At 46.9% G+C, this 23787-nt stretch overlaps 1 protein-coding gene across 2 annotated transcripts in view; it reads right to left on the bottom strand.

Moving 5' to 3' along the window:
• SPOCK1 (SPARC (osteonectin), cwcv and kazal like domains proteoglycan 1) overlaps positions 1 to 23787 on the bottom strand; it is a 588532-nt gene that overhangs the window by 171479 nt on the left and 393266 nt on the right. For both annotated transcript variants that reach the window (XM_040240033.1, XM_040240034.1), the window contains one exon: positions 7647 to 7773. In XM_040240033.1, the coding sequence (XP_040095967.1) occupies positions 7647 to 7773 (127 nt within the window). The remainder of the gene's footprint in view (positions 1 to 7646; positions 7774 to 23787) is intronic.

Raw genomic sequence — 23787 nt, 5'->3', positions numbered from 1 at the left:
TATCCCATTTAAGACTCTGTTCCATTTGGACTTTTGCTATAGCACCCAGAACCTATACCCTAATATACAATAAATATTTTATATATTATTTATTCCCGTTCCTTCCCAAAACCTCATGAAAGAGAAGAGGGAATGATAGCCAAACAAGGGCAATAACTAATAGTTGAGGGTTTTCGTACTACAAACACTAACTTCTCATTATTTAGTGAGGCTCGGCACCCCCAGACTGAAGAAAGGATGATTAAAATCAATAAGACCTCAGGGTGTGGTGGGGGTAAAAGCAAAGTTGGGGTATCTGCCATGGAGGACTTGTCCCCAGAATTCAAGCTGGTTAATTAATGTATACAACGAAGTTGCTTAGAGTTGGTTAGATGCCACTAAGTATATCTCCAAAGACATAACACTTCTCATGTCAGCTTTTCTCTAAGCTATATAAAATTAAAATATTAATAGTGAAACCTGACCCAACTCCTTCATCAGACCTTTGATGTCCACGAGGTCTAGAGGCACATGATCCAACCCTCTCCTCCCACGATCGCCTGAGAGCAGGTAGGGATGGGGTCGTGTAGTTCTTAGTTCTTAGTTCCCCTACAGGGCTGTACACATAATTGCTGCTATACCTCTTGTTCCTGGGACCATGACCACTGCCATGGTGCTCCAGTTTCCTCCTGCACAAAATGTGCAAAGGCAAGCCTTCCACCTCACTGTCCAATCATCTTCTCTTCTGCATAGTCAGAAGTGAAGTCAGAGTAAAATATTGTATATTAACGTGCATATGTGGAATCTAGGGAAAAAAATGGCATAAATGATCTTATTTGCAAAGCAGAAATAGAGACAGAGATATAGGAAACAAATGTATGGATACCAAGGAGGAGGGAGGTGGGATGAACTGAGAGATTGGGACTGACATATATATACACTATCAACAGTATATATAAAACAGATAACTAATGAGAACCTACTGTATAGTACAAGGAACTTCACTCAATGCTCTGTGGTGACCTAAATGGGAAGGAAATGCAAAAAAAAAAAGGGGGGGGGGGATATACGTATACATCTAGCTGATTGGCTTTGCTGTACAGCAGACACTAGCAAAACATTGTAAAGCAACTATACGCCAATAAAAATTAATTTTAAAAAAAAGTGAGGCCCTCACCAAGGAGCCATTTGCAAGTGAAGACAATTCTCACCCAGCAAGTTCTATGGAGACAGGGCTATCTAAAAATATCCCTGAGAACACTGACAGCATCGACGCAGCCAAAAAGCAGCGGAACTGCATATAAAAACCACCCATGCCTGTCGTGGACACAGGGCCACAGAAGTCTGCGGGAGACTAAGAAGACACACCGAGCTTGATGCTATCTTGAGAAGGCTCATAGATTCAGGCCTGGATTCATGCTAACCCTCAGAACAGCCTGTTCATGGGAAATGCCGGCCAACAGAGACTCCATTTGCCAAGAACTTCAAACATGACCTTTACTTGGTAGCAATTGTTGGAAACTATTAAGACGACTCTGAAAATAATATAATCCTCAGTGACAATATGTTGAAAGAAATGCCAAGCTTGTAAGGCAAGCTCTCTTTCCCCCTCCTTCACATGTGCATTCTCAGAACAGAGGAGAACCGTCTTCCTCCACAGCGCTTCCTAACCGGGCATCTCTCTCCTGTATCCAGACAGAAAGGAGCCATTTGCTAATTGTTTCACAGCAGTTAATGAATAAACGTTGTTGGGAGGGGAGGGGCAGAGCAGAGGAATGTTTGCCTGCCTGTTTCCCCAATCCCAACAGCCAGGCTGATGCCAGGGAACAAGGTTCCCAGGAACAAGCCGAGAAACCTTTCCTTCCTCCATGCGGCTTCTGCCTCAATATGAGCAGGCCCAGCCCTGACAGCTGAGCTCTGGTCACGTGGGTATAAAAATAGAGAGACATCAAGGAAATCCTATTAAAAGAGGTCTGACAAGGGAGGGGACTTCCCTAACAGTTCAGTGGTTAAGAATGCATGCTTTCATTGCAAGGGGCATGAGTTCAATCCCTGGTCCAGAAACTAAGATCCTGTATCCCACATGATGTGGTCGAAAATAAATCAACTAAAAAAAAAACTGTAAAAAAGGCCCAGCCAGGAGAGAGCCAGCAGGGCCAGAACATGTAGCCATGGGGAACTCCACCCCAGCTCCCTTCTGAGTTCCCAGGACCCCAGCATCGTTCCACACCTGCTCACATTTTTCCCAAAGACCTCTCCCCTCCAGAGGGAGGAAGAGCTGAGACTGCCCACCTGAAGCCTGGGCTAGCCAGACTTGTTCAGCCGCAGTGACGCTTCCCCTCTTACAGGTAAAATTACAAGTTAGCAGCCAGGACCCCAGGAGTTTTCACCTTTCTGTGCATTTAACAGCAGAGAAAGGCAAGGCACTCACAGATGCCAGGGTCCCTCTGGTTTAGGCTGAGGACACGGAGCCGTTGGTAAGAACAAGTGCAAGTCCCACCGGGACCCAGATGGTGAAGACGTCCTTCTGTTGAGCTCAAAACTAAAATGACTCTCTATATTTGAAACTGAGACAGTTGCCAAGTCTAGCTATGACTTCTGAATTGCCTCTTCTGACTGCATTCTATCCCGCTCTGCAACCACCATACATACAGCCAGGGTGAGTGGAGGCAAAATATAGATCCTTAGTAAGACCACCAGGTTCTTAGGGTGAAGTCCCACCCCTCTCATTTGGCCTTCAATGCCCTGGAAAAGTGGTCCCTGATAGTTTTCTAGCCTCATTTCTGTAGGTAGTTAAGCCACTATCCCCAGAACAGGTGTGACACCACCACAGCAGTGCTTCAAGGGGGTTCTTGTTGTGTTTCATTTCTTCAACTCCCTCTTTCCTCTGATGAAATGAGCTCTCTATATCTCCCACCACAATCTGTACTCTGGGCGACTCCTTCCAGGTGTAAGACCTCAGTGAACCATTGCTTCCCTCTAAGAAGACTACTCACACCTCCAAACTGGTTGAGGTGGCCCTGTTCCGTGTCCCACCTCACCCCAAACATCCCTTATCTGAACACCTAATGAAAGGAGACTGCTCTGTAACCTACCTTGCTTGTGAATTCTGTGAAAACAGGGCTTTGTCTTTTGCATCATCCCCAGAGTTTAGCATGATGTGTGACAGTAAGAAAGAATTCACTAAATACTTGCTGAATTTCTGGACTGCTTTGGTTTTCCTCGCCAGGACCTCAGAGAAAGTTAAATGATGAGGGTCATCCTTACTGCCTAGAAGCCACATCAAGGGGCAGGGTCTCTACCGTGCTCTACCATGCCAGGCCTCCACTTGCCTGTTCCCAGTGGTGTCTGTCCCTTATCTGTTGTGGGTTACACTTTATAGAGTCTGAATACAGAGTCATTTATTGCCATGTAACATCTTATATCCCTTCATCTCCAGACTCTCTGCCTTCTTGTAGATTTTATCTTTGATCCTGGGGGACTCACAGAGCTCTGACAGCATCCCTGGTGCCAGGTCACTGAAAGAGCCCTGCTACAGACAGAGGTTCTAAATGCATCTCCCTCTGTTCTAGGAGCTCCTGATCATTCAGGGTCCAGAGCAGAAAGAAAGTTTGTTTGATGGAACCTGAAGACACAAACACCAAGAGGACAGAGCTGACACCCTCTGTCCTCCCCCTGCTCCTGACGGCGCTCCCCAGACGTCTGATCCGTCGGTGAAAGGGTTAGCACTTCCCCTGGAGGACTGTGATGGTTTCTTACAGATTTCCTTGATGGTGGTGGGACTGGGTTGTAATACATTTTTGCCAAATTTTTCATGAATTTGATTTATGACATATAATCACTTCTAGTTATACATGCATCGTGGTCTCCTCTGACCTTGTTTCTTGACCCCAATAACCTCAAAAAGGTCGTAACTCCAGGGGATGGGATGTCATTTGTTCACTAACAGTCAATTCATTCACTCTATTAACTGCCCATCTATTGGCGGTCCTCTGACAGCTTTGTCTGGGAGACTAAAATGTGCTCTTGAACCTCAGTAGAGAAGTGGTTGTGGACATAGGGGCAATAGCTAAAGCACTCCAATAAGTGAACCTGACCAGTCTGAAATATCTCCCCTGAAAGGAAGTTTAATTGCACACCACAAGGGTTTAGAACTGGTCTTGGCTTCAGAGGTCTTGGGCGATCAACGCACACCTTCAGCATTTGATTCATTTCTTTTGGAAAAAAGAGAATTTCAACTTTCTAGAAGTTAAGATAGAAAACTAGGAAACTAATGTCAAAAACCAGTGTCCACACCATTTTCCTGGGCTTCCCAGGTGGTGCTAGTGGTAAAGAACCTGCCTGCCAATGCAGGAGACGTAAGGGACTCGGGTTTGAACCCTGGGTTAGGAAGGTCCCCTGGAGGAGGGCATGGCAACGCACTCCAGTATTCTTGCTTGGAGAATCCCATGGACAGAGGAGTCTGGCAGGCTACAGCCCATAGAATCATAGGGAGTCAGACACGACTGAAGCAACTTAGCACACACACACACCATTTTTTCATTGCAATGATTGCCCTCCACCAGCCCCTCCCCTGTGTTTAACTTGATTAGAATTGTATGATCACATATAACCAGGAAAAGCTTGATAATCAAACTCTGCCACTGCACTTGACTCTTTGGGCCTCAGTCTACCCCACATGGAGAATGGGGAGAAGGGTACTACCACTTCTGATGAGAAGGCTTTAGATGTCTTCTTTTGCTCCAAGAAAAGATAGCTGACCAGGTCCGAGAAGCAGGACTGAGGTAGGTGCAGGAATTCAGGGCACTAGAGGAATAACAGGCTGGGGCTGGAGCTGGGGCAGACTTTGGAGCTCTACCCAGCAGACTCTGGAAGCCATTTCTCTTTTGGGGAATCATTCTTAATTCAAAGGAGCCTTCCAAATTCTGATCCTGCCTCTCAAACAAGCTATTTATCACTACCTGTAAGCAAGCAACCTTCTCTACACAAAATGCCAACTTTCCTGCCCAAACTGCAGGGGGGCCCTGACCAGCAAACATTTGCAGAGACATTCCCTGGGCAACTGACAGCATTTCAAGCCACATCTGACAGGTTACGACTGCTTGTTGTAGCTCAAGGGTCACGGGGAGCTAAAAGCACTTGAAGCTCCTCCTGTGAACGAGAGACAGAGGCGAGCAGGCAGGGTGTTGCTGGAGTCTGATGTGCAATGTGCCACTTGCCCAAACAGCCCCTGATCACTCACTGACACTTTATGGCTCGTCTCCAATCGCAGACGCCAGGATCAGACAGTTCACTCCAGAGCTGGAGGGAATAACTGAACAGCACAAACTGGAGCTTCACAAAGACAGACTCGTTGCAAGGAGCCCCTCTCTGCCAGGGCCCCCAGGCTGGGTGTTTAGCTAAGCAACTTGGCCCAGGGTGGGGATGGCTGATTTCTCTCAGTCACCGAGCTCTCTGGAACCCAATCACTAAAATTCGGGAAGGGCTGCACAAACTGGAATCTCACCGTTCCTTCTCAGTGGGAGTCTGCAAGGGCTCCTCTCTCTTGTCCATGATACTGAGCACCCACTGTGTGTCCTTTGCCTGGTGAAGGCAGATGGGCATTGTTTCTGTCTCTAGGGCTACACACTCTTAAGAAAGACATGGGAAAGAAGGTCCTTACAGTAACAAGTGCCCCACAAGCTTGGCACAGCCCAGCCAGCTGCTCACTTTCCTAGCTTTGACTGAAGGTCTCCTCCTGGACCATTTTCACTGTTTCCTCCTCCCCTGTGCCTCTCGCTTTATTGTCAGAGCCACCATCAGGGCATGCTCTCAGTTCTTCGAATTCATCATCCTGCCTTAGAGCCTTGGCCCATGCTATCTTTTCTATCTAGAACATTTTTCTGGTTCCTTCAGGATCAGGGAAGCAGGGAACAGGGGAAGGTGGGCATACTTAGCCAGGTTGGGCTAGGCTATCTGGCCAGGATGTTCTGGCTATGATTCTAGGTGGAGAAGCTGTAATTCACACAGCATGTCTCGGGTTGTTGGGGTGGGGGTAAGGATTACAGACAAGACTCAGGTCAGGAGGAAGAACCAACATGCTTGTTTCCATTCCATCATACATTCCCAAGCACCCGGCACAGAGCCTGGTGCATAGGAAGGGCTCTAGCGAAACCTGCTGAAAGAACAAAGGAATGACTAGCAAGCAGCAATGATGGTATTGAGCTCCTAAAGCAGATTACACAGGTCTGGGTCCAAGCGAGACAAACCTTCCGGCTTCTGCTTTGTTACAAATATTCCCTTTGGTGAGAAAAATGTGAAAAACAGAGGGGATAAAAGTCTACTTTCAGTGAATACAAAGACATGACTCACATCAAGAAGAGTCAGTAGAAAAGCCTGGCACAGCCTCACTGTAATCCAAATAAGCTTCCAAGGACAGCAGAGGGGAGCCCCAGCCTGTGCCATCTCCACGGTGTAAAGATCAGATGGGGAGGGGGCCACAGAGAATGGAAGCCATGCACACGCAGTGGGGAACAGACAGAGGTGGGACCAGCATGAGAGCCCAAGCCCAAGGACCACACAGCAACATGGCCACAGACGCCCAAGGAGTCACCATCTGCGACTCTTGTCAGCCCCGACTCTATTCTGCAAATGAACCTTACACAGGAAACAAGCAAATAAAAATGGAACAGCTGTGGCTAGAGGAGATGCGAGAGTCAGAGCCTCACTCCTTGCCCCCAACCCACGTCTCATAGAAAGTTCCTGAGACTCCTACACACAGCTCTTCACATGTAGCATTAAGGAGGGTATTGACTTATATTTGTTGAATAAAAGAACAAATAGGTAAACCCTTATCAATTTTGTGGTTTCTTTTTTCTACCATTCATTAACCCAGTGAAATGTCCATTCCCAAACACAGATGGACAATCTTCACCCAAGGAGACTATTTGGAATTCCAAGAACAAAATCTCCCTCCTTCACCCTGGTGATCCCTGCCCCTCTGCCTCTAATTCCTTTTATTAGACCCCAGATGAAAAGCTCCTCTTCTTTACCTCATCACTCCAATAAGAATAAACAGACCCACTTTATCCCTAGTTCCTTTTTCTATGAAACCATTTTCTCTTCATTGGTTTGAGTTAAAATGACCAGTCTCCATACTAGCAAGCCCCCTCCCACTAACCTGCAAGGCCTGAAGTCCCCAGAGAAAGGAACAGCAGACCCTCTAGCCCTGTGTCTGGTGTCACACTGGGCGCATTCTAGATACACAATAAATGCTGCTTAAACATGTGCTGACATCACCCACCTTCCTTTCACCTCACCATCCCTAAGACGTGGTGTCCCCCTCATGGGTCCCCCTCATATCTTGGCTACCCATCAGCGAGGCTGAATGACTCACACCTTTGGAACAGTTTGCTCCCTCATCTCCTCCAGGAAGCTGGTCCAGATTCACTTCAGGATCACCCTTCTTCCCCTTAGCCCTTGATCACTCCAGTTACATAGATCATAATGATTTTATCTCAGCTCTTCAGTCAAAGAGTCTATTCCTGTGGCAGCTTATCAAAGACAAGACTCCAAGTCCACCGAGATTCACAGGGTCCCGTTTCCACCCAGAGAGCCTTGTCAGAACAAGCAGACACAGAGTACTTCTTGATGACCAAAAAAAAAAAAAGACAATGAAGAAAACCGACCTTGGATGTATAGGTGTGGCCATCGGAACCACAGACCATGGCTGACTGTGCCGTGGGGCAGGGCTTGCACTTGACCAGATTCGAAGGTCCGACCCAATGCTTGTGGACCACTGTCCCCTTCTTTTGCCTGAGGATGAAAAAAGAGGGCATAAGTAACTGTCGCTTCAGTTTCCAGGGGTCTTTCTCCTCCAGGTTACCTGGACAAGGGCCAAATAAAAGAGGGCTGGTCAAACAGTCAGCGCATCCCCAAGTCCCCCTGGCTAGCACCCGCATTGAGTCCAGCTCACTGACAGCAGGCAGAAGACAGCTCCAAAATCCTAGGTTTACCCACCAGATGGACAGGAGAAAGCAATGTGGCCACTAAAAATGTTGTAAACACATGACTTATTTCTTTTAATTGGAATATAATTGCTTTACGAGGTTGTGCCAGTTTCTGCTGTATAGTGCAGTGAATCAACTATAGGTCTATATATATCCCTTCCCTCTTGAACCTCCCTCCAGCCTTCTCACCCCCCATCCCACCCATCCAAGCCAACATGGAGCACTGAGCTCCCTGTGCTGAAGAGACATTGACAACACACTAGAAAGATGATGAGAAACTGACTCTGTCAGTTCCTCCAGCCCCCTGCAGAGGGGGCAGATCACAGGTGTCCCCACACAGCACCCAGAGCCTCAGATGCCTCCAGGGCTGATGAGCATCCTCCGGGTAGGAGGACGCACAGACGACTCAGAGAGTAGTCTAGATAGAGGTGTGTCTCCAAACACAACCAAACGGCTTTATCACAGCTGTGGGAAAGCATCTCTGGATATGTTTTAAAGCAATTTCAGTCCAGCTTTCAATTTGCCATGCGACAGCGGCTCTGAGGTGATGTCACTTTCAGCTGCTAAAATCATCAGAATTCTACTTTCATTCCAGCTCCAGCATCCCCCTAGCCTAACCTTTGTCATAATGATAAATGGCGCTATTAGGATGGCTTATGTCCACGGAAAGAGCCCTGTCCTCATATCATAAACCACCAAAATCAAGGCCTGCAGTTACAGCCGCCCTTCCTCTCTTAGAGGAGCTGCTTTCCCAGCAAACCATTGGGAGCCACATCCCCGGCCGAGTGGCCAGGGCTGGGTGGCGGACAGACAAGTCAGGTGGGTACTGTGCCCTTGACGCACTTTGCTTGGGCCATCCTGCGAGGGGCTTAGTTGGGCTCCAGAGTCAGAAAATACAGGTCCAGACCTCAGCTCTGCCACTTACCGTGCCATCACAGCAGGATATTTCACCCTGTAAGTCTCAGTTTCCTTATCTGTAAAGTGGGGGGTGGGGGGAAGGCAAGGACTAGTATCTCCTTCAAGCGAATAGTATGAGGATTAAAATGGCTGACGTATGTGAATGACTCAGTACAATGCCTGGAACAAAGGGAGCAATCAAAATGTCGTTCCCATTATTATTGTTGTTTCATGGCTGTATTGTGTCCTATTCTTTGTGACCCTGTCGGCTGTAGCCTGCCAGGCTCCTCTGTCCACGGGATTTCCCAGGCAAGAATACTGGAGTGGTTCCCATTTCCTTCTCAAGGAGATTGTCTTTTTTTTTGCTTTCTTTTTTTTTTTATTTTTATTTTTACTTTATTTTGCTTCACAATACTGTATTGGTTTTGCCATACATTGATATGAATCAGCCACGGGTGTACATGAGTTCCCAATCCTGAACCCCCCTCCCACCTCCCACCCCATATCATCAGACCCCGTGCACCAGCCCCAAGCATCCTGTATCCTGTATTGAACATAGACTGGCGATTTGTTTCTTACCTGATAGTATACATGTTTCAATGCCATTCTCCTAAATCATCCCACCATCTCCCTCTCCCTCAGTGTCCAAAAGTCCGTTCTATACATCTGTGTCTCTTTTAATCCAAGGATAGAACCCACATCCCTTGCACTGGCAAAGTGAATTCTTTACCACTGAGTCATCAGGGAAGCCCCTTATCAGAATCATTTGCCCCATTAGATGGCGCTGTAGGGAATGAAAGCACCATTGCCATAGAAATGTGACTTAAGTCTAAGGCCCTAGGTTTGGAGTTGGTGCTGAACTCCCCAGAACTCACGGGCCACAAGGAGTAAATCTTTTCTGCCAAGTGTAGCAGAGATCTTCAGCACCTTGGGAATTCAGGTTTGGCATCTAATGTGACCTACCCTCTTCCAAATGAAGGACAGTGAGACACAAATGGCATCCACCAACTTGGTTCTTATCCTACTTCAATCCTGTCCCAGCAATTTGTGGGAGGCAGTAAGAGGAAGGAGGTCTGCTTGGGGAATTATTGGGTTGGCCCAAAAGTTCACACGCTTATGGGAAACCCGAATGAACTTTCAGGCCAACCCAATACCTTGGCGGTTGACATCAGGAGGGCGGCCACACCACACCCGTGCACAACACCTTAGAGAAACTGGGGACCCCAGGCCAGACGGGGCCATAGGCTGAGCCCGTCTGAACAATGGCCTGGGAAAGGAAGTCCTCTGAGGGCACCTGGGGATGCCTGGCCCAGATGACTCATGTTACTCACAGGGACAACTAAAGCCAAGCCGGGGAAGGATCGGTGGCTAGGTGATGGTGACAATCACACAGCCACAGAGTGTCGGGGATGGCTTTCCTTCAACCCTCCTCAGACACACCTAGATGACTCACCTGAAAATCCGCTGGGGGCACCTACACCTTCACCACCAGGGCCCCTCTCTCCAACGCCTCCCTGCTTCCTCAGCGGTTACTCACCTTGTCCCTGCCTCTCTGTCTGGAATAAAAACATCTACTGTTCACATTTCTAAATCACATGGATATGGGTCTCCTATTATCTTTAACCAAACACACTTTCTTCTTTCAAGATGTGTTCTGGACTACGGAAAAAGGGATGGGAGGGGACGCGACTCCACGCAGCAGACAAGCAGGCTGCCGGCACGGGCTTTAATCTCGGAGTGGGTGATTCCTTCAGAAGAACACCGCACATTTATCATCATTCTCACAGCAGATTGTCTGACGCTGATAATGAATCAGCAAATACAGGCAGCAGTTCTGTGTCTGGCAGCCTCTCTCCTGGGTCAGTCCCCAGCGTGTGCGCCCACAGCCAAAGTAATTCTTGTTTTCAGTTCCCAGAAAGTGGTGATAAAGTCTAGAGAGTGGGCAGCTTTGCTGGAGCAGACTACCATGTGCAATGATGCCCCAGAGGAAGGCAGATGGCAGAAGCTTAGTCGAAGGCAGGCCAGGGAGAAGTGAACGCTGAGTTACTGGCATTAAGGACGAGATAGAACTATCAATTAATCACCAGCCAGTAATGATGGGTCAGCCCTGTCTCTCGACCTGGACTTCACCATTAAATACATTAAGTGGAGACAAAGAGATGAGGCTTCCTAGGGCTTCCTAGTGGGCTGGTGCATCAAGGATGCTCAATATAGCCTTGTTGAGTGAGTGGGTGGATTCCTGAGTGCTGACCACTGCAGTGGTTACTAGCAGTTAATCACAAAATCGCAGACTATCTGAGCCTGAAAATCCCTTAAAATGAATCTAGTCTAAGGACTGTAGTTTATAAATGAGAAACTGGACACATAAGTGAATAGCAGAAAGGAAGTGCCCAGTGTCACAAAGAAATACAGGTGAGCTACTCCATACACATATGTCAGGCTGAAGTTACCCTGAGATTGACTGCATTTCTCTTGGGACCATTTTAATTCCCTACTTTGGCATCTATATTTTCACCATCAGGACTCAGTCTTATCAATAAAGCCCTTCTGAAACACTGTCCCTGACTCTACACCTGTGGAGGAGGAAGCTCTCTCTCATACCCCATGCCAGGTGGTCATGGGTCATGCCCCGGAGGAACCACCTCTGACCCTGGGATGCCCTGGGGACTAAAGGTACAAAGGCCAAAGCATGCTGAGTTTTCCCAGTTTTAATGAGACAAGCATACCTGTTACATTCAGACAAACCCAAGTGTTTCTTATTCCACTAGGACTCGCGAGAAAATGGCATGCAAACCAGTACTCTGTCCAGAGGCCAAATTACACAAAGTAATGTACAAGTAGATGTGAGCCCAAGGAAGCAGAACTTCCCTGGTTATTGTGTATATATTTCAATCCCCGCAATTCAGTGCAAACCATAAAAAATAACCAACCCAGGTGAGGCAAGGGACTAAGCTTTCAGACTCTCAGATATTTCACTTCTTGAGTCAATGAAGAGTGAAATCCGACGAAGGTGTCTTGATGGCACTGCTATTCCCAATGTCACAGACATTCATCAACTGGGGCGACACAAGCAATTTAGTCTGGGAGGCAGGCTGCCAGCCCTCCCTTTGGCCTCAAAACCCTAACTCCACCCCAGTCTGGCTGGTGCTGGGGGCAGCCACGCCTCCTACCCTATTCATTGCCCCACACAGAAAATCTCAACTGACAAGGGAAGATAATCAGGAGATCACCAGCATCGCTTCCTCTCTTTCGGTCAATTGCTTATCCTTAATCTTTTTTTTTTTTTTTTTTTTAAGTTTACCACAGTTCCCAGCATGTATGTATGCTTTTGAAGCAGTGTGATGATTCTTAAGGACAAATCTGATGATGCGATTCCCACGCTTAAAGCCTCCATCTTCTCACCTCCTAGGGCCTGTCTGAACTTCTTGTTTTGGTGTTAAACTGACCAAGCCTATCTTCACGGGGCCACTATCTGTCCACTTCCCTCCCCAACCCTCCACCACACACATCCATACATACACACACATACCTATGCATGTACATACACACATATACCATGTACACATACCCCCATACACGCACACCTACCCCCATACACGCACACACACACACATCCCATGCACACACATTCTTGCATGTAGACATGGACACACACACACCCATGTATGCATGCACACACGTGTACATACACGCTGACCGCCAACACCAAATATTTTTGCTCCAGCCACTTTCTGCTACTTCCCAGAGCCCACCAAAAAACTCTGCACCATCATGTGGACTTTCCCCAGTTCTGAAACACGTTCATCCCCACCCACGTTTCTCTCCTCACTCCTGCCTGCCTCATAAGGCTTTCTTCAAGGGCCAGTTCAAAACTGCCCTCCCCCAGGAAGCCACTCAGGGCCCTTCCCACAGGCAGGCAGGCTGCACTTCCAGTCCAGCATGGTCCTGTGATCGCTTGTGGTCCCCAACTAGCCTGTAAGCAAGCATCTTTATTAGGCTGGATCAATGTTAAGATGCTACTATGATTCAGACAGGACCTGGGGTACACCCAAGCTAAAAGCCTTGGAGCCCATCCTGGACATTCCCCTCCCTGCCCTCACCACTTCTCCCCATCACTCAAGTCCTACTGATTCTATCCCCAGCCAGCCACATCAGCCCCTTACATATGTCATGGTAACTTGAATCTGTATGACTTGGTAAATAAATGCTTTCTACCTATACAGCAAATGTCTGCCCCTTGTCCAAGCTTCAAATCTCCTGCTTCCCATGGAGTTTCTTTTCCCCCTGGGAGCCCTACCCCAAGAAGAATCAACCATGTGTGTACATCTGACAATGCTCAGTAGTTTCAGTTGTGTCTGACTTTTTCCAACGCTGTGGACTGTGGTCCGCCAGGCAACTCTATCCACGAGATTCTCCAGGCAAGAACACTCAAGTGGGGAGCTGTGCCCTTCTCCAGGGGGTCTTCCTGACCCAGGGATCGAACCCATGTCTCCTTCATTGCAGGCAGATTCTTCACCAATGAGCCACCAGGGAAGCCCAGCGTTAATCATGTTCATATCCAACTGTGATGGTCACCACAGCACAAAGCAGTTCACTGTGTGTCTGTCTTCCACAATAAATTGCACGTTCCTCAAGGAGAATGTCTGGGCCTTAATCATATTTGTGATCCTGGGGCTTGGAAACATGGTTGACCCTTGGGACATGGGTATGCTCAGTGAAATACATGAATTTATTACTTTGGACCTTCAGAATTTTCTCCTTTTATTTCTGGAAATTATTGGCACTAACTGGAAGACAAAAATAGCATGTGGTTTAAGCAGCAAGAATTCAATAGACTGAGAAATTCTAATTCAGACTTGAAAAACAATTAGCAAAAATGTCTAAAGACAGCAGGGAAGTGGGTAGAGGGCTCTCCTGTATATCTGAGGGCTAAGGTACTCCCCCATCTTTTGGAAGTAGGTTGCCTCCAAAGCTAGGAGAGGACCTCCAAGGCACAGGTTCCAAATTCCTAACTGATAATAATTTTCCAATTTGGGAATGAAAAATGAGAATTCTCAAGAAATCTTCAGTGTTGCTGAAATAATTTTTTCTATATTCTTTTCAATACTATATTTAAGTGTTTTTTTTAAGCAAATAGGATATAGTAAGTTTAGTAGTATTTATAAAGAAATGTAGCTTAAAGTGAAAATTCAAATACTAGAAATTGCCAGCAAACACTGGTGGGTGGTGTTCAAATACTGTGATACTTGGACCTCCTAGCAAGTTAACAGCACAGCACAGAAGCATGTGTTGACATTTGTTCTAAAGCTACTTTTTGGAATACCACTCAGAGGATACTGTGCAAATACATTTATTAATATTCATTTTATTTACAAGAGCAACTCACCACTGGCAGTAGAGTGGATGATGACTGCATTATTATAAGATGACAATAACTACAAGCAAGACAGACCAGATCATGACAGCTCTTCCCTGTTCTAGTTCCTGGTAACTGGTTGACCAGCTGACCTGGTTGACCTTAACCTTCAAGTCCACTTTTCAGTGGACTTTCACCTTCAAGTCCAATTTCCCATTCTTGCCTCCCACTGGACCCTGCCACTCCTCACTCCGAGATCCCAAACCTCACCACCTGAGGCAGGTCCCAAACCCTGCCACTTTCCCATGTGACAAGCAAGGGAGTCTTTGATGACATGAGTTGTAACTCAGTATTTCATTTGACCATGGGCAGAATAGGGTCATAATCAGGGCCCACAGTAAAGCAGTATCAGAACAAAGACTTCCACAGTAATTTTTCCAGCAATAAATATATATGCCAGTATAAGCTTCCTGATATCAATCCCAGAGGATGAAATTCAACATTGTATATCAAAAATACTTGCACGATGGAGCAGGGCTGGGGGCCGCTAAGACTGTCCATAGAATTGCTGACTTTTTTCAGTTATTGAAGAAGACAAGACCACTTCATTTTATTCAATGCACTGTGCATTCTAAACATGTTTGCATAACTTTTGATAGAACTGTTTTACTCTGCATATGAACAGCTGGTAAAAGAGGAAAGCAAATTCCAGATCACAAATAGTAGCAGCAACACTCCAGCTATTTTACATGACTGCTAGACATCCCTCTAAATGCTGAGCACACTTCCCTGACTCCTCACCCACAATGACCCCCTGGCGGTAGATGCTGTCATTAACCCATTTTATAGAAGGGAAAAAGCAGAGGTCTGCTTAACCAGTCCCAGGCCCTTTTTCTCTGACCTATCTTTGTTCTCTCATCAAATCTCTATGGCAGACCTTTCAGCTCAGAGGCCTGGAGAACCCACCCAGGAGCCAACCCTTTCCAGTAATCACAGTGTCTGTTTGCTGGCAGCCAGGATCACTGCATCTTATTATCATGTTAATATCAAACTGTCCATTGAAAACCAAGATTGAATTTGTTTGCAAAATCAGAACTAATTGCTTCTGAAACAAGGATGGAAGATACTCGGATAGTTGATATGGTGACTATGTTGAACCAGAGACAAAATAATGAATGCTAATTAAAAGGGGAAATATGTTAACCATTGAAATAATCTGTCCTGTAAAATGAAGCTATAATTCCTCTGTTGTTAGGGTTATTTGAGTCATTATACTAAGTCATAAAATGACACAGGAGGAGTATAATGGCTTGTGTCATTTCAAAAGCTGCTTTGTGAGAAAGACAGACTCCCACGTGAGACACACTACATCCTGGTATCTGTGGGCTCAGGAGTCTCTCTCCCAAATGAAGAATGTCCCAGATATAAGATCCTGTCCAGAAAGAGTTCAGGTTTCCTAATAAACAGATGCCTATTAGAGAACTGTGGGAAAAATGCCTAGTCTCTGTGGAATAACTGTTGAGCACCTTGGAGCATTGTAAGCACCATCAGGCACTCACATGGTGCAAACACAAGCTGTTTACAGAAGCTTAAAATTTTAAAGGGCAAATATATAATAATGAGCGTAGCAGCTAAACATTTATTGAGGCCTTATTATTCTGCTGGTACTATTATTACTACCAGCAAGAATAAGTAACAAGTTCTGAGCTCTCACAATGTTCCAGGCCCTTTACATGAACTGTCACATTCACACCTGCCAGCAGCTCCAAGGAGGAGAAAAGTGATGGTGGAAATGGGAAGAAGCGTGAGGAGTGAGCCAGGGACACTCGGTGAGCAAAGCAGACCTACTGGATGGGAAGGTGGGCCCTGGTCATCAGGGGGAAGCACCTACTGCTTCACTGATTCAGGCATGCACATCACCCACAGTAAGCCAGCACCCTGTGGGGCTTCATTCCATCTAGCCTGGCCTGAGTAAGGAGGCTGAGCGTGTGATATCTCTCAGGTCAAGGCTCAAATGCATCAGAAGAGACAAGCAGGTGCCAGAATCAACAGAAAGCCCTCAATGCCCCAGCATACTCCCAAGACACCACCACATCAGCTTGCTAAAGCACCTTCAAACCCACAAGAAAAGTATGTATTTTTAGTTTTTAGAGCAGAATCAGGGCCACCAAAAAGATATGTGGCTGGTATGGATGCAATTCCAAAACCAGGAACATCTCTGTGTGTATGTGTGTGAATGTCAACCTCTGGCCTGCAATTCATTTCAACTTGAGCCTCCCTGACCTGCCTTTCACCTGAGCTGTGTAATGGCCCAGGCAGCTGGAAAAGCATCTAACCTTCAAAGATGACAAGATTCAATAGCCAGAGGAGAGTTTCCAAAAACATTGTATGTGCATGTAGAAAAGAGCTGGAAATGTGTTAAGAGGGCACATACCAGGGAACACACCCTCGGCCAAGTAGGACTGAGGTTGTGAGAAAAGGAACTTTAGCTTTGTTACTCCATATGTCTAGTATTTGACTCTAGACCAGGTATTGCTGGTTTAATCTGTTCAAAATCTAAATATGGAAGGCATTTTCATAAATTTAAAAGAAATGCATGTTGTCAAGCCTACCCCTCACTGCCAGCCCTGCATCTCTCCAGGAATGTTTGAAAAAGCCAAGGTGATTGAAACAGAAGAAAGATCTTTCACGTGCAGGAAGGAGGGCTGATTAAAGGAGGTTCATCTGCATAAAAGCACTGGGGAATACTCAGAGATTCCAGTGAAGACCAATAGGTCAGATCTATTTGAACTAAGTTTCTACATTACTGTATTTTCAGGGCCTATTTAAGCAAAGCTATCAAAGCTGAAGGTATAATTATTCCAAAGGTGGTTAGGATCCTGGAGACAGTCTATTTACTAAACATTCATAATAAACATATTGCGCTGTGCTGTGCTTAGTCACTCAGTCATGTCCAAATCTTTGTGACCCCATGGACTGTAGCCCGCCAGGCTCCTCTGTCCATAGGGATTCTCCAGGCAAGAATACTGGAGTGGGTTGCCATGCCCTCCTCCAGGGGAGCTTCCCAACCCAGGGATCAAACCCAGGTCTCCCACACTGCAGGCAGATTCTTTACCGACCAACGTACCAGGGAAACCCAATATACCTACTATATGCCAGTAACTGGGTAAAGATTTCAAAGATAATACTAGCATTGTGTTAAATGTACTTCCTAAAACACATATTACATGTAACAATTCTTTGTAAACATAATGATATTTAATTATTCTGAATGACTGAATTTATTTGGGATAGGTGTTACCTTAACTGTTTTTACTCTTACTCACATCTTGAGACAGTAAAGAGTCTCTGCCCATGGAATTCTCCAGGAAAGAATACTGGAGTGGGTTGCCATTCCCTTCTCCAGGGATTGAAACTGTATCTTCTGCTTGGCAGGCAATTCTTTACCACTGAGCCACCAGGGAAGCCCAAAGAGTCTCACAGACTGCTGACTTGCTCAAGAAAATTTCTAACAGTAAGACATTCACTGTTTATTTCAGGACCCCCATCACCACCCTCAGGCCATTCTACATTTAAGAGTGCCAGGAGCAGTTTGTGGGCCAATGGCTAAAGGCCAAAAGGAAAGGAAGTTGCCAGATTATAAACCCAGATCTCTAGTGTCCTCCCATTTCTGCACATTACTTGAATCAAGGTTTCCTTATACTTGAAACCAAACAGATAGGTCCAGGGATCCTCATCAAACCTAAACTCACAATGCCCTCAAGTGTCTCCTGACCAGATCAGGAGGATTAGCGGGCAGATGTGATTATGTAAATTACACTAAGTGCTCAGAGACTCTGTCTGCAGTCACCTTCCATTAAGGCAACAACAAGGCATGGCCAGTGGCACCAGGGGCTGGGAGGCAGAAACAGTGGAGTTTTAATTCAGAGTTTAGCTTGCTGAAAAGCTCGGCCGCTGGGGCCTGCATGCAAAACCAGTCTGTGTGGGTGGGTGCACATGTGCTCTCACACACACACACACACACACACACACACACACACACACACACACATACAGAGAGACATTTACAGGCCACAACTAAAATTCTGCCTTGTTAATGAAAAGTGCTAAACCAGCAGTGTAATAGCAGCTGTTAGGGAAATATAAGTGAACAGTTAAGCTTCCTTTATTCCCTTAGGATGATGGATAGCAGTGTACTGTTTTAAAAATCCATTTCTCCCTAAAAGGGAGCAGAAGAGAAACTGCCACTATTACCCACAGACCTTTGGCATCCCCATTTGATTTCTTGTTTGCTGATCGTCTTTGTTTGCTGGTCCAAGGAAGCAAGGTCCCTTTCTAGCCCTGAGACCTTAGAGGAAATCTTTTAGCAATGGACACACTAATTGGGAAAAAAATAATCAAATGTTAAGCAAGAAGCCTAGGGCTGAGGATCTCCACTGCCTCTCTCCCTGAGCATTCCTGACCCTCCCTCTCTGCAGGAGGGAGCAGAAGTACTGAGGGTTTTGCTAGCACAGCTTCTAGCTAAGTGTGTGTGAGCTCAGGTGTGCATACGAGGCTGAGTGCAGGTGCATGCAATTCCGTCACTGGCTCTGTGATGTCATCCTCAAAAATACATTCTTACATTCCTGGGAGGCAATTCATTATTATGGGACATGTGCATGAGGGAAGAGATAGCCACATGTTTTCTAGTCATCAGCAACAAAGCCCATTCTGGGAGGGCTACATATTACCTACTATAGGAAGAATAAGTCAGCAAAATTGAACAGAGGAGGGTAGATGGCATTAGGAACATTGCCTCTTTAGGTCAGGCCCAGAGCTGAAGCTGAAGTTCCAATACTTGGGCCACCTGATGTGAAGAGCTGACTCACGGGGAAAAGACCCTGATGCTGGGAAAGACTGAGGGTAGGAGGAGAAGGGGACGACAGAGGATGAGATGGTTGGATGGTATCGCTGACTCAATGGACGTGCTACAGTTCTGGCAGTTGCAAAGAGTCAGACATGACTGAGAGACTGAACAAGAGGAGACAGGCTGGAAGCTGATTGAGACACTGATCCAAGGAGATTCAGCTGAACACCAATAGCTGCAAACTATCAGCACGACACCACTCACCACCAGTACTGCAGAATGCAAGCACAGTCACAGCTACATCGTAACTTTCACTTGCTCTGAAAGCTTTCTCCAAGCCAAGGCTGGAGCCACTGACAAACTCCTCACCTCTGGAGCAGCCCTCACTGGCAGGGGATTTTCTGGGTGGAGAGGCCAAGGATGGAGCCTAGTTCTCTTGGTCTTGTGCTTTCTCAACACCTTCTCTTTCCAGGTTCCTCTCACCTTTTCCCAAGGACCAGCTCCAGTGCTACCCTCTCCTAGAAGATGTCTCAAACAGCCCCTTCCCTTCCCTCAAGCACATCTGTCCCATGGCCACTGTGCCCAGTCCGCTGTTCATGCCCCATAGCCCTTTGGACTGGCCACTTTGGACTATGCTCACTGAGGTCCCCAGCTCCTCCCACATACAGAAAAGATGCTTAAGGATGTATCAGCACAGAGAGCAGTAACCCTGTGTCCAGTGCTATTCCAGAGTAGAACCTGGGCCAATGTATAGAGGTTACTAACAGAAAACCTCTGACTCGATATAAGGAAGACATCTCACACAGTGAGAACTGTCCAAGGACAGAGGTTCCATCTCAGAAGGTTGGGGATGGAGGCTCCCAGTACCACAAGAGTTCAAGTAGAGGTCATCGGGAGGAAAGGGATTCTACAAAAGGCACACTCTGATTTCTGTAAGCATTCTTATATATGATGGATAATGAGGAGGCTGTTTCTATTTCTTTAATATTGTAGTCAAGTACACTGAACATACTTGAATATATACATGTATCTGTATTTGCTTACATGAGATAGGGTGTCCAAAATGGAACCAAGGGGTCAATGAGGCCAAAATACCCACTGGAAATGTTGTACCAATTTGCACTCTGCGGGAAGCATTGATCCATTATCCCAACCCTCTGTTCTGAAGACAGCTACCAAGATTTGCAAGTAAAGTGCTTAGATTCACCACCAAAGGTCCACAGGTAATCAGCAGAGCCATTAAGAGCAGCAAGCCAATTTCACCCCATAAAATGAAGTTTAAAAAAAAAGGCACATGGAAAAAGTGCTGAAGTTAGAGAGCAAGTAGATGAGCAGGAAATCAATTGTCACCCCAGTATGTGCCAGTCAGTTTGCAGGCACTGTGTGAGCTCACATGGGGGGCAGACAGCAGCAGCTGTGGACTAAGCCCCCTCCCTGGCACCAGGTGGACCAAGCCTCCTGGCACCAGGCTTCTCCCCAGGACAGAGGATGGACCCTCAAGACTGCTACCTGCTGTCTTCCCAAGTTTCTGACTGGCTGAGCAGGCACCTTGGGCTGGAGTAGTTCTCCCCTTGCTTACTCTCAAGGACAGGAAGGGCCAAGGAGCAGAGGCAGACCTCAGAGAGAGGAGATTCTGGAGCCTGCAAGCGTCCTGGATGAAGCAAGACAGTGAATTTAGGCCAGTCACCAAGAACCACAGTAGAGTCACAGAAAGCTATTCAGGCTTGGCCTGTGATGGCTGGCAGAGTGCATCCCCAGCGGTGCCCTTCTCCTTTCTTCTTCCTGAACGTAGATCCAAAGGCCATTCTGTAGTCCTCAGCAAACACAGACCTCCAACTCTGAGGGACCTAAGGGGTCGATGAGATGGATGATACCTGACCATCAACAAGGCCAAGTCTGTGGCCCCAGAGGACGGTTGAGCTTCAGATATATCTAGTCACACAGCACAGAAAGAGGGCGGGCTGTAAGGAGACTGCCAGCCACCAAGTCAGGGCAGGGAGCAGACGCCTCCCCCAAGAATAGGGCCGCTTCCACACCACAGTGACATACAGGTTACCTCCAGATTTCCCATGGGGTTTCACAGGCACTTATTAGTATTTTCTGGGTGTCTAGGAATGTGGTAGGTGCTATGCAGAAAATAAACGGGAATACGATACACGCTTGCCCTCATGATATGAAGAGCCCTAGCTTAGTCAGTAAAGAATCTCCCTGCAGTGCAGGAGACCTGGGTTCAATCCCTGGGTTGGGAAGATCCCCTGGAGAAGGAAATGGCAACCCACTCCAGTATCCTTGCCTGGAAAATCTCACGGACAGAGGAGCCTGGTGGGCTGTAGTCCATGGGGTCGCAAAGAGTCAGGCACGACTGAGCGGCTAACACTTACTTACTTACTAACCCTCACCTGCAGCATCACTGTGCAAGTTGGCTAACCCATCAGAGCTCCTAAGCAAGTCCATCAGTGTGGCCCTGCACCTCCAGCCCCTTTTGTGACTTAACTGATTCATTCATCCATGAAGTATGTTGTGAATACCTGCAGGGTATGAAGACCTGGAGTTACACTCCAGAGGGAACTAGATATTATGAGTAAGTGGGATGAGCATGATCAGGGCGGAGTAGGGGTAAGGGACATACTCTGCTGGCGGGGTACTCACTAACCATGACAACTGACACAGCCCCCACAGGACAAACAGAAAGGCCTCGGCAGATGTGAACCACATGAGCCTGGCAAGAATCATCACCCCGCCTGCGGGGTCCTTGAGCATCTGGAGTCTCAGATGAGAAACTAACTTTCACTGAACTCCTACTATGTTCCAGTATCATTTTAAAGTCATCCTCTGATGAGAAAATACAGATTGCATGTAGGGAAGTGTCTGGAAGTCTAAGAGGCCCTTATACAGAAGATGAGCTTCGAGCAGCCTTGCCCTGGTCCCCCTTTCTGCCATATAAAGGCTGTATAGGATTCAGCAAGTCACAAAGTGTCTCAGTCAGAGTCTCCACTCACTCTTAAACTCCTAGGAAAATGGTAAATACCACTGGTGCGTGCTGCCCCTTCCCTGCCTTCTACCCCTGGCCCAGCCCCAACTGCAGCTGCGAGTGGCTGCTCCCTTCTTGAAATTTCAACTTTAGTTTATAGGATTCTGACCTGCTAGCCTAGACTATATGCATCTGTGTTCCTACAGCTAGGCTACAAGCTCCAATGCGGGAAGCAAACACACACACAAACTCACACACACTCTCACCTAGAGTCTTCCAGCTCTTCTGGTATAGCACACAACCTGGCTTTAAGAATAAGAATTCAAGAAAATTCAGTCCACATTTTCTTGTCAATTATAAAAACTCTACCAGATCTTTAACAATGGTTCTTTTAAATTTTCTTCAATTCATAAACAACTGTTGTTTTATTCAGATGCTTTCTTGAAAGCTTTTGCAATAAACTATAATTAAAAGGTAATTTAAAAACTCAGTCCATCCTAAGCTACAACACTATGTCCCTCTCTGGTGTAAAGCCACATAAAAGTTCTTTTCACACCTGGCCTGAGAGCTGACCCTGTCTATGGCCCTCAAAGCTCTGTACGCTCTGGCCCTGCCTCCCTCCCCAGGGGCTCATAGCCAGGACCCCCTCTGTCACTGCCTTTCTGCAGCCCAGACCTCTCTCCTCTTACTTCCTCTAGGACACCAAGGCCCTTCCCCTTCTCTGAGCCAAGGCCTTTGCAAAGGCTGTTCCCCTCTCCAAGACCTCTTATTCCTGTTCTGTACCTTCTCCCCAGCTGGCACCTTACACTTTTCATCCCCTTCAGCCAACCTAAAGTGACTCTCTCTTATGGTACCCTGCTGTTATCCTACTTAATACAGAGCACAATTTACATGATACTTACAGATATACCTGTCTTTTCCAGTAGACTTTAATCTCCACAAGGGAGACTGTGTCTATTCATCACAGAATTCCAAACAGAGTCTGGCAAGTGAAAAACACCATAAATACTTGTTAAAGAAATGATCACAGACTCCAACTTCATGGAATCTGAATTAATGACCTCTAACCCACCATCAACAGGTCTTCACGGCCAGCTCAGCGGTAAAGAAACCGCCTGCCAAGCAGGAGATGTGGGTTCAATCCCTGGATTGGGAAGATCCCCTGGGGAAGAAAATGGCAACCCACTCCAGTATTCTTGCTTGGGAAATCCCATGGACAGAGGAGCCTGGCGGGCTACAGTCCATGGGTCGCAAGGAGTCGGACATGACTGAGGGCCTGGACAGCAGCAGCAGCACACCATTGCCAGTGTGCAGAAGCCCCTTTCCGAGAGACAGTCCTGCCAACAGGTGGGACTCAAGCCTGGAAGCCCTTCATCCCCATCACCTTCACAGATACCTCCCTGGTGCCTGAAAAGAGGACACTAGTTCCAGGCCAGAGGGGAGCCCTGTCACTTGGCCCTCCACTTGGGAATCCTCAGAGCCATGAGGTTTAAGCCAGAGCCTCCTGCCTTGCCCTCCAGTCAGCTAAGTGGGAAGCAGGGCACCCCAGCACCCCAGCTGCAGCAAGACCATGGACAAGACAGGCTGGAAGAGGGGCCTTTCACGTCTCAGTAAGACAGCCACATTCATTTCAATGTGCACCCGTGAAAAACATCACTTAAGTGTGTGCCTTGAAAAGGTACCAAGGTCCCCAAACCAATTAACTTTCATCTCTCCTGTCCTTCTGTGCATGGAAGGCCTTGCCGACTGC

The sequence above is a fragment of the Oryx dammah genome, unplaced genomic scaffold (genome assembly GCF_014754425.2).
Source record: "Oryx dammah isolate SB20612 unplaced genomic scaffold, SCBI_Odam_1.1 HiC_scaffold_5, whole genome shotgun sequence".
Taxonomy (NCBI): Eukaryota; Metazoa; Chordata; class Mammalia; order Artiodactyla; family Bovidae; genus Oryx; species Oryx dammah.
The sequence above is the reverse complement of the archived record's forward strand: the minus strand, read 5'-3'. Positions and strand labels throughout refer to the sequence as shown.